We start from the raw sequence: 12232 nt of genomic DNA, 5'->3' as shown, positions 1-12232 counted from the left end.
TCTTGTTCTCAATGTCAGGAATGTACACACCCATCCAGTCATGGGATTTGTACTTTGAGCAGCACAGACTTAGCAGGAACTCAAAGGGTTAATGAATTCCCTTCTCAGGTTCAAATGCTACCTTAATGGCCTGCTGTTTATTCTTGGCATTTCCAGTCTCCCAAAGAGACAAGGTTACCTTGTAACCTCTTTGTGCTCATGTATGCGGGGGTCTTATTGAGGGGAGTAAAATGCCTCTGACTTACCACACTCAGGGAAAGAAATCATAAATCAGCAGGCCAGCCAAGCACGCTTATGTCACCACTAACATTATTATATTTTCAATACACTATTTCAGTACATTTCTTTCTGCATAATAATTTATCAAGAATTACCCAAATTCTAATGAGCTCAGAGAACTTTGGCTCCAATAAAACGAAGCCGTTATCACAAATTGGTTGAGCCCATGACTGCAACTTTAATCATTCAGTTGCACCTAAGTCAACTTGAATTTTATTTTCAAAGTTTAATTTCCTGGTGGTAGTGGGGGGGTCATTTTCAAAGATGGATCATTAAGCATTAAATTGTAGGATATTGGTAGAATTTAAAATGAATGGGGTCAAAACTCGTGATGTTTAGAAGTAGCCACTATCCCAACTTCCTGTCACATAGTAAGTGTTTCAGACCACAATTGGGATAATGAGTCATGGGTTCAAATGTGAACTTTTTGAAAACCCCTTCAAGTTTTCAAATCCCACGGATCTGGAAAGTTGTAGCCTCAGTTTCAGTGATGACCCATGTGGATTGTCTTCATGTGTGCATGTATGGACATGTGTACAGATGTGTCTTCATGTGTAATGCATGCATATAAATATATGCTTGTCTATGTGTGTGTGCATGTGTACATCTGTATATATATATACACGTATGTATGTATATATATGTGACATGTACATGTGTATATTTTTGTGTGTACATATATTTATGTGTGTATATATATGTCTATGCATGAATTTCTATGCATGGCTATGTACCTTTCTATATGTGTGTGTCTACAAGTGGGTGTGTATTTCTCTCTCTGTGTGTGTATGTCTGTGTATATATGGTGTGAGTATATATGTGTGTATACCTGTGTGACTATGAGCATGTGTACATTATGTGAGTGACTGTGTGTATAATTGTGTCTCTGTGTGAGTGCGTATATAGATGCAAACATGGATACAAATCTGTGTGCATGTGTGTATGTTTGAGTATCTCTGTGCATACATGTATGTGAGTATGTGTGAGGGCACATTTATGTGAGTGTGATTGTGTATGGGTATGTATGTGATGTGTGCATGTCTGTGTGTGTGTGTTCCCCAAAATCAATACATGGCTAGAAAAAACCCTAAGCTACCTGGCTCTGGCAATACTGAGAGAACACATTTTTCCCCCTCCTGATGACTGTCCACAGATGTGTCCCTACTGAGGTATCAGGATTCCCATTTTACAGCTTAGAATGAAGAACCCTGGAGGACAAAAGCCAGGTCTCAGTGTCACTGGTATAACAAGGCATGTGGGTGTGAAGGCTGGTATGAGGGCAGTTCAGACAGGAACAGTTCTTTTCAGAGAAACCATTGGAGGCATAACCTAAGGGGCGGAGTCTCTTTCTGTGGTGTAGACTGGGATGCTCACTGCCCAGTGGTGTGGACTGGAATGCTCACTGCCCAGTGGGAACACCAGGTGACACAGTACTTCCTTCCCTCCCATGTAGCCCTGGGCAGAGTCAATGAGCCAGAGCTGTGACTAATTCTGCTTGCTTACCTTGTGGGCCAGAAACCCTAACAGTGAGTTATAAATGACTAATTCTTTTTCCCCAAGAGAACATAACGAACAATAGTTTAGAAGCTGATCAGAGTGGGATAGGGGGTAATTTACGCGACTCTCTTAAAGTTCAAACTTAAAAGTCCCATATGGGAACCATGAGACAAATACATCTGAGAATCAATAGGCTATCTTAAAATATATTAAAGGATTTCATACATGAACAAGCTGTTGGATTAACACTCTGCATAGACAAGAAAACCCATACACCATACACTCTATCCAGTACTGTTAAAAACAGGCAAAAACATAAACTAAAGCAAGCCTCTAAACACCTCCCCCAAAGCTACAGAAACTCCATCTCCTCAGACGTTCCAACAAGAAAAGAAACGTGCCTCTCTGAGGACACTCAATTTGTTGTCATAGAGAAGCAGAGTGGAGGTTACTTATTCTCCTCCCTGAAAGGTTTTCATGTAGCCAGTCGGGTCAAGATGGACCGCCAGCCTTGGTTCATTATGTGAAACACAGAGCATGGTCCACATCGGACCTAAAGTGACTCACTGTAAAAAAGGAAATCAGGAAATACGTTGCTAAAAAGTTATTACTTTGGAAAGTTCAAATAGAGGAAAAAAGAAAAGCCAATAACAACAGAGGTTTCTCCTTTAAAAGTAAACCTGGGAAGACAGCTTTTTTTTCTGCAATCTTTATAAATGCCATTTCATATATTAAGGTACATTAAGGGCTGGACACAACAGGTGGGAATAAAAACTCTCATTCTTTTAAGGCTAATAGGTGAGCATCTTAGAAGATACTGCTGCCGGGTAGAAAAGAAGCTGGAACTTCTGCAGTCCCAGCATCAGTTCTCTTAAGGACCTGGGCATGTACTTGAGGGGAAATGAATGGTTCTGATCTTATGACAGCATTTTGTCTATAGAGATCAGAACAGAAACCTCTAATTCTTCTTTTAACTCCAATGAGTCCTGTGAATAGTCCTGCCAGAGGATGGTGACCCTGTTGAGCATCTATCACAAAATATATAAAAAGAATATTCAATCCAATTAAAATCATGAATTTCAGAGCAAATGTTGCTTTTGAGAGCCATGAAGTCATTTCACAAAGAGCTGACCCTGAGTGATTTAAGGAAACAATTTCATATGCTAATCTGGGTGGGCTTTTCCCTCAGAATAAGCAACTCCAGAGAATAACATACCTTCATTCTGTTCACAAAGGGTAGAGGAGGTAAAATTCACAGGTCAAGAGTCATTTTAATGTGGATGTTTGTGCATAAATGCAAAATTGCACCCATTTCCTTTAATTGAAAAATATATTTCAAATGGGGGGGGGGAGATGCCTAAACTGACCTTACCTTCAGAGAGACTACACTGAAAGCAAAGGGAAACGCTGAACAAGTCATCGTTTTGTCATGTAACATGCCAGTCCTGTGTAAAGCTATCTAGCTGTAAGTCTTCAAAATCAGTCTACTTCACTGAGTAGAGCTATCTAACCCAGGGAGAATGGAAAATGCTTTCTTGGTAGGTAGACCAGTTGAATGCCTTTAGTAACTGAAACTAAAACAAAGAGTTTCAGGACAGCGTAATTGTGGCTAAGATAACTGTTTAGCTCAGTGTTCCACCACATAGAAACTGGAATTCATTGCTTTGTGAGGAAGCAACAACAAAGGTACAAGACAGCTCAAAATGTACAACAAGATGAATAATGCCTGTTGCTTTCTACAAGGTGGTACAGCTGCATTTTAAAGAAACAGAGACAGAGATCAGACTGTTAGATAAGAATTTTCAGACAGAAAATGCAGTTTAAACTATGGAAAGTTCTTGCCTAAGATGGACTGAGGAAGAATAAACACTGGTCCACACCTCCTAGGATAAAGCCTCAGTAATTGACCCAATCAGATAAAAATGGAAGAAATGTGGTTAGTAAATAAATTAAAGCCACAACTGTAAGCTGAATGAAATAGTTTCTACATCTGCTTCTGTAACATTGACAGTATAAACTATTATATCCCCAATAGAAAAGTTCAAGAGAATGATGAATTTCTACCCAAATATGAAAAAAATAAAATCCTGAACTGAACTGTTACTTGCAGGTAGATACCACATTAAGTCTGAGCACTGGGTTCCCATTCTTGGATGGCAGGATTTAGGTGCCCAGCAGACTTTGTATGTCCTGACACTATGAAAGTTCATGGTTGTTGCCTTTTTTTTTTTTTTTTTTTTGAGACAGGGTCTCATGTAACCCCAAGCAAGCCTGGAACTCTTGGGCATCTTGTCTCAGCCTAAAGAACAGTGGGATGATGTGATTATATCTCTCAAGACTCCTGTGCTACACTCTACTGATGGCATCACTTAAACTTTGAATCTCCAAGTGCTACCAGGAAAGGGGGCTTCAAAATGGAGAGGAAAGAATTCAGTCAAGATCCATGTCCTTAGTACATATTATAGAATAAGTCTCCTCTGATAATTAATTTCATCATTCACGAAGGTGTCTCCCTTATCAAGGTCCTTTAACATTGTGGATCCGCATAGAATAAAAATGGACTTGATTTCGCCAAGCAATCCAGCCATGAGACCTGCCACACACCGATTCATCACCTTCTCCATGCCTCACTCTGACTACAAGAAGCTGCCAAGAGAAGCTCTGAGCTTCTAACCCAAACCGAGCTGCACCTTCTGCTGTGTCCTTGTGTCTACCCCATTAGGGATGTTTTCAGGCTCATCTTCCACACGAAAGCATAAAGGAGTGAAACAGCACTCTAATGATCCCTTCTAGGTAGAAGGTAAAAGCTGCTGGCAGCCTGCTCAGATGGATGCTACCTGACAAGGCCACCGCTTGTGACAGCATCACCACTTGAAAGTGGAATCACACAGACAACATAGCGAGAACTGGGCCAAAAAGTACTTCCAGCTTGGGGGTCATTTCCATTAAATCCCACAAGGCCAAGAAAGGACAGTCTCTCTTTAAAAGGGGGGATGTTGAAATACTGGTTTCTGACCTGGATCTGTTGCTGAAGCAAGTTGATTTTGTGTTGTTGCTGCAGAAGCTGCTGCTGCTGCCTCGCGATCTGTGGAGAAACACAGAGAACAATGACACCACAGTAAAACCCAGGGTGGGGACGATCAACCTTCTACACATCCAAGTTGGATGTGATGCTGGCTGAGAAGATGCACACACCACCCCTCCATGAGCTGAACTGTCAGCCGATCAAACAAGACATTTCGTCTCAGTGACCACTTACACCTAGCGTAAGACTAAACAACACCTCCATCACAGTAAGACATGGTAGGTTTTCCATTATTATTCTCCACAGGTCCCTCTATTGGCATTGTCATCTATAAACAAAGTGTTCTGTTGTAAAAGTGGGCTTCTGGGACCAAAGTTTCTACTATCACAAGGTATCAAGGACAGTAGATTCCTCAATGAAGTTTTGGTTGTTTTGTTTGCTGTAGGTAATATTCTCATTTGGGCCTCCCACAAAGTTCTTGAACAGCCTTCATTCTTATAATCTGTACACTTCTCTCTCCCAGGGTCACCAGTCACTTCTCTTTCTCCCATTCAGAATGTGTTAAGATCCCCGCCCTTTCAGTCTCATCAGGAACCCACCCTCCAACGCTTTTGGTCTTGAACTTTTTCTCTTTGCTCTATGACCTGCCGTTCTCTTTTGATTCCATACCAAATTAAATGTGGCTGTCTTCAAAGGCCTAACATAATGCTATTCTCTTCACTCTTGGTCTGTTTCATACATGTGCCAACTGGTTCTGTGTTCATTCTCATTACCAAAACTTTTGTTTCAAGCTTCAGACCCATCTATGCACACACATACTCAAGGATGCTCCAGCTTCAACAGGCCTAAAATTAGTTGAGCTTTAGACCTGCATATGATGTCCTTGGGGGCTTTCCACCTCAGGGAAGAGCAGTGGCAACCCACCCACTTGTACTCCATTCTATCTATGTGAACTCAGTACCATACCCCAAGCTATGGCTCCATGTGGTTTTCTATCTATTTTTTAAAAGAACTTCCTATTCATAGGAAACACCTAAGAATGCAGCAAAGGTAAACCGTGTGCATATTTGCCAAGATGAGTGTCTATTTGCTAAAACCAGGAGGTGTGGAGATGAGATTAAAACAAAACAAAACTGTGGGTTCTAGTGGAATCCTGGAGAAGCAACCTCTGATCTCCTGAAGCTTACCACTGTGATGGGTAACTCTGCATCTTATTCTTCCAAGGAACACTGGATTCTCCTATCATTTTATTACATAAATATCCCCTTTAAATTCTCCATTAGAAAGTTAAAGGTGAAAGGAAAAATGAAGGGCCTCCTCTCTGTGATTGCGTAAGGGACTATGCTATTCCTTCTTGGCTACAGAACAGCAAATGCTACCTTCCTGCCCTCATTGCTAGAGCATAAAGCTTCCATTTCCTTCCTTCTGAAGCAAGGTAAGGAGAGAGGTGTTTTTTAAAAGAATTTTTACTCACTAAAGTTTGCTTATTGTCTCTCACATAGAATTGCTTCATTTGACGCCTCATTCCTTTCAGAGACACCACAAGAATATGTCAAGAACCTGACCGCTTCTGCCCCGCCCTCCTGGCTCCTGCTCTAAGCTAGATGGATGTAACAACCTCTTATTTGTTGTCCTTTGGTTTCTACCCTGTCTTCTCTCAGTCTATTATAAGCCAGTGTCCACAGATATATTTTTAAAGACATAGCATGCCACTCTATTCATCTTTTCAAAACCCTTCTGCCCCACTCAAGAGTACAAGGCAGCCACCACCTCGTGACTGTAGCCCATAGAGTTTGGTCTCCTGCTTCTCCCCTTTCATCTCCTCCCGCCACCTTCCTCTCTAACACACTGAGCATGCGCCAGGGCAATCTCTGCATCTGAGCCTTTGCACTTGCTATGGCCTCCTATTGGGACCCACCCCCCTGGCTGGGTGGCCATGAATCTTGCTCCCTCACCTTCTACACAATTCTGCTCTAGTCTTACCTAGTCAGTCTTCCCCCAGGCAGCAGCTTTAACAAAGCATGACTGCATCTGGACCCCCACTTGCAATCCCCTGCTTGGTACTTTTCAACACTCATAAAAATGACTTGTAGCCCACTGGGGGATTTTTACATCCTTCTCATCTTCTAATACCTAGGTCAGAACCTGATCGATACAGATTCTTTGAGCAGATAGCCATGGACTAGAGCTCAGAGCATGTTGAGAAGGCTGAGATGATGGGTAAATATACCCCAATGTTTGTAAGAGCTGTGTCAATTAGCACATGCAGAGGGTTGGCATCCCAGGCTGATTGGGAACTACACAGTAAGTAGGGTCAGAATAAAAGAGTTTTTACTCCATCTCTCCCTCTTCCTCTCTCTCTCTCCCCTCCCTCCCTCTACCTACCTGCCTCCCTCTCTCTATCTGCTCTCTCTTTCTCTCCCTCTCTCTCTGTGTGTATAGGCCAGGACAATATTGGCTGTCTTTCCTCAAATTCTGTCTACCATATTTCTGAAAACACATCTTTCATTGTTCTGCAACTTGCCAAGTAGACTAGGCTGACTGACCAATGGACCTCAGCGAACCACTTGTCTCAACTCTGGGAGTACATACATGTATTCCCACACCTGAGACTGGACTCAGACACTCATACACAGGAGTCAAACACTTTATAGGCTGAGCTGACTCCAGAGCTCCTGACTCCAGCCTTAGGAGGAGTGAAGAGGACCTGTGAATGAATGCAGAGTGGGGATGCCTACGGCTGCTACAGAGAGGTGACCACAGCTTCCTGGGTGCCCAAGTCCTGACCTGTGCCTCTGCAGAGTGACCTCATCAGGCTGAGGAGACAGAAGTGCCTGGCATCTCCAGCACTGAAGAGTGCTCAGGGAAGACCTCAGGACTAGTTTCTAAGGTTCCAAGAAGAATGCCAGAGATCTCAGGGAAAGAAAACATTCTAGAATCTACTGATGACACTCACAGATGGTCTAGATTATATGATGGAATGAGCAGAGAAACCCATTTCTTGTTCAAAAGAACGAGCTGCCCTCAGGTCCTTCAAAGCAAGCAGGGGGACCTCTGCAGTAGGGTCCCCTCATCTGGGCTGCATTGTGACTTGCTGATGGCACTGGCAATTCAAGGACAGAGCTGGCCTGTTACAGTTATAGGAGTTGTCAGAGCTTTTCACAAGGCTAAAGCAAGAATATAGATGCATCCAATAATAGTACAAATACACTCAAAGGGAAGTGTTAAGGCATTTCACCAAAATTAAAATATAATAATGGATACAGTGGTATATCTTTGCAATCCCAGCATTCAGGCAACTGAGACAAGAGGACTAACAGTACAGGATGCCTGGAATACACATCAAAATGATGATGAAGAGGAAGAGGAAGAGGGGGAGGAGGAGAGAGAGGAGGAGGAGAAATAAGTTGGGAAAAGAAAAATAAAATCATTAACAAGCTTCCCCCCTAAAAAGCAGACTATTTTTTTTCATGAAACAGTAAAGTACCAGGCAAAGAAGGTGAGTGAGTGGCGAACACCCCATATCATCCAAATCATGTTGCCAGGATATTTCTTCATTCAAGTCAAACCTTCATTCCATTTGCATTTCAATCCGGGGTCAACATTTATTAGCTGCCTTCGTTCTGCTCACTCAACAGACCCTATGAAACACGACTCCCCATTCAGTCTTCCTCTCTCTGTTTACAGTCACTAGCCACGCCGTCTGGCTTAGGGTCTCCCTTAGGTTAAACATCAATGTTTTTGTAAGAGCAACATCAGTAACTTCCTGGCTCCCCATTAGAACCCCACTTCCCTGACTGAACCCCATCCATTCTTTAAAGAGAGCTCAGCTGCCACCGTTATTAGCCATTCTTTCTCAAAATGTTCCTACAGTAAATATTTTCCAAACTTTCCATCATTATACAACATATTGATTAATGTGTGAGTGTGTGTCTGTGAGAGTGTGTATGAGTGTGTCTGTGTGTGCACATGTGTGAATGTGTGTGAGTGTGTGTGTATTTTTACACAGCTACAGGGTGTTACACTGACCACTCTCATCTCTCATTATTGCCATCTCCCTACTACTCCTGTCTACACTACCAGCCATTTCCCTACTACTCCTGTCTACACTACCAGCCATCTCCCTACACCCTATCTACACTACCAGCCATCTCCCTACTACCCCTGTCTACACTACCAGCCATCTCCCTACACCCTGTCTACACTACCAGCCATCTCCCTACTACCCCTGTCTACACTACTCGCCATCTCCTTACTACCCCTGTCTACACTACCCGCCATCTCCCTACCACCCCTGTCTACACTACCCGCCATCTCCTTACTACCCCTGTCTACACTACCCGCCATCTCCCTACCACCCCTGTCTACACTACTTGTCATCTCCTTACTACCCCTGTCTACACTACCCGCCATCTCCCTACTACCCCTGTCTACACTATTCGCCATCTCCTTACTACCCCTGTCTACACTACCCGCCATCTCCCTACCACCCCTGTCTACACTACTTGTCATCTCCTTACTACCCCTGTCTACACTGCCAGCCATCTCCCTACTACCCCTGTCTACACTACCCGCCATCTCCCTACTACCCCTGTCTACACTACCCGCCATCTCCCTACTACCCCTGTCTACACTACCCACCATCTCCCTACTACCCCTGTCTACACTACCCGCCATCTCCCTACTACCCCTGTCTACACTACCCGCCATCTCCTTACTACCCCTGTCTACACTACCCGCCATCTCCTTACTACCCCTGTCTACACTACCCGCCATCTCCTTACTACCCCTGTCTACACTACCCGCCATCTCCTTACTACCCCTGTCTACACTACCCGCCATCTCCTTACTACCCCTGTCTACACTACCCGCCATCTCCTTACTACCCGTGTACCTTTCTCTCTTCCCTACAAATCACTCTCTCATGTTCATATCCACCCCACTTCTATGGTTCAACCAAAGCAGTTACACCGTTTCTTTAGGTGTGGGTGGGAGGGTGTGCGCTTGCTTTCTCCTTTTTCCTTTACTTGCCAGGGACTGGGAATGGGAGGGAATTTTCCCTATCTCCCTCTACTGAGAACAGTATTTACCAAGGAGAGACAGCAGCTGGCTGAGGATGCCCTGGTCCCCAGTCTCTCTCACCTGCTCCTGCTGCTGCTTGGCCAGCTCCATCTGCTGGCGCTGTTTCTCTATCTGTGATGCAGCCAGTTTCTTCTGCTCATCGTGGGCAGCCAGGAGTTGCTCTCGAAGACTGGTCAGCTGGTTGATCATCCCCATGAGCTGCCGTTCCTTTTCAGCAAGGCTCTCGGGAGTCCCTGAGAGGAACACCACAGTAAGACACAGCAGAAATGAGACGGCGGCCATGTTTCAGTGAACAGTGCTCTTCTGGTCAGGGAACTAGATCAACTACAGGTTTGGTGGTGACAGGGAAGGCACACACACACACACACACACACACACACACACACACACACACACCTACCTTCTCTCAGATTTTCTTTAGCAATGAAAAGCAATTGCTATTTGTTTATCAAAAATACCAGAACCTGGCTGAGGAGAAGGTTCAGTTAATAAAGTAGTTACTCTCCATGCCCGAGTACCCAAGTACCTGAGTACCTGGGCTCCTACCAAAATGTCAGCACAGGAATCAAATCGTACTAAGGATATGGAGATCCTGGAGTTTTTTCTGAACAACACTCTAGCCAATCAGCAAGCTCCAGGGTCAGGAAGAGACCAAGTCATAAAAGTGAGCTGAGAGTAGGTGAGAAGGACATCAGATACCAACCTCTGGTCTCCATAAGCATAAGCATGCTTGTGTACAGGTTCCAACTCACATGTATGTGGACACATGCACACACACACACACATACACACACAAGCAGAATGGATGCCAGAATAAGTGGATATTCTGTCACTTTTATAACATTCTGCCAATTTCATAATAAATGATCTATAGCTTTTCTATCTCTTATGAGTAAATTATAAATTGCTAATGAATTTCTTTGATTCTTGGATTCTATGCTAGGCCTGCAGAAGATAAAAAGATGCCTGAGACAGAGGCCTTAATCTTTACTTTTTGTTCTAACTAAACAGGCAAGACAAAATATCACAAAAACACAATACCTGAATTATGATAAGATCAAGGCATTGTTACAGGTAGAATCCACCTTCTAGTTTTTAAAAAGATTTGTTTTATTATCTATGTGTCTGTGTGAGATATAGGCACATATGTGCAGGTGCCCCAGTAATCACAAGAGAGCTCTGGATCCAATGGAGTTCTGGATCCAAGAGGTTGTGAGCCACTGATGTAGGTGATCAGAACTGAACTTTGTTCTCTGGAAGACCAGCGACTCTCTTAACCACTGAGCCATCCCTCCAGTCCCTCCTTTGTTTATAAATTGACCAGGGAGATTCAGCATGAGAAATTCTGTATTAATAGAGGGGAAACACCTTAGCTCAGTGACAGAGCACATGTTTTAATGAACGAGGCCCTACGTTTATCCCCAGGACCACAAACAAGGAGGAAGTCCTACAAACAAGGAGAGAGTCCTGTAACATAACCAACCAAGTCTGAGATCATCTTGAGATATTTTAAAAACCAGAATACCATTAACAAGCAAAGATTCAAGTCTGAGAGCACAAGGGGGTTCCCACTGAGTGGTAAAATGTGGCTGGCAGATGAATATCACCTTAAGTTCACCCAAAGTTACCCTTGGATCTATAAATAGACAAGGCATGGTGGTCACTTCAAGAAAGGGCACGGTCCAGATATTTAAAATGGCTCAACATCTTAAGTCAGGGCCAATACTTGATAGTTCAGTAATGTGTGCTACACACTGACACAGAAATGAGACGAGCTGAAATGTTCTTCTAGAACTCAAGTGAGAAACAAGAGCCCTATGGTAAAGTGCTAGCTAACAGTAGGGCAGGATACTGTTCACTTCAAGCAGAAGACACTAACCGCTGTTTTAATGATGTATTTTCCACCTGGATACATAACAAGAAAGATCTACTCTGCCTCAACTGAATCTCTCCCTACAAGTTTATGAGGAAAACGCATGTTGCTTAAGAAAGAGCAGATATACTGAGTGACTTATTTTCAGGACCCTCTTGAAAAGGAGGCAAAAAAAAAATACAGTTTCTAACATATTTCTAAGGAGCAAACATAAAGAAAGAGGTTCTGTGTAGCTGTAAGGTAAGAATCATTATTTGTGATATTTGAATACCTTTTATTTATCATTTCTATGTGTATGTGTCCCACAGGTACTCTACACGTGTGTGTGTGTGTGTGTGTGTGTGTGTGTGTGTGTGTGTGTGTGTGTGTGTGTGCCTGCATGTGTGTGTACACATAAGCAGAAGTGGAAGCCCTAGGCTAACCTTCTATGTCTTTTGATTCTAATAAAGTCAGATCAATAATTGAACCTAGAATTT

The 12232-nt window shown here is 43.3% G+C and overlaps 1 protein-coding gene across 6 annotated transcripts in view; it reads right to left on the bottom strand.

The window, feature by feature from the left end:
* Window positions 1-12232, bottom strand: part of Sox5 (SRY-box transcription factor 5) — a 970651-nt gene that overhangs the window by 190493 nt on the left and 767926 nt on the right. For all 6 annotated transcript variants that reach the window (XM_035448567.1, XM_027430149.2, XM_035448569.1 and 3 more), the window contains 2 exons: window positions 9944-10116; window positions 4793-4861 (listed from right to left, as the gene is read on the bottom strand). In XM_035448567.1, the coding sequence (XP_035304458.1) occupies window positions 4793-4861; window positions 9944-10116 (242 nt within the window). The remainder of the gene's footprint in view (window positions 1-4792; window positions 4862-9943; window positions 10117-12232) is intronic.

The sequence above is a fragment of the Cricetulus griseus genome, chromosome 8, assembly GCF_003668045.3.
Source record: "Cricetulus griseus strain 17A/GY chromosome 8, alternate assembly CriGri-PICRH-1.0, whole genome shotgun sequence".
NCBI classification, from domain to species: Eukaryota; Metazoa; Chordata; class Mammalia; order Rodentia; family Cricetidae; genus Cricetulus; species Cricetulus griseus.
The sequence above is the reverse complement of the archived record's forward strand: the minus strand, read 5'-3'. Positions and strand labels throughout refer to the sequence as shown.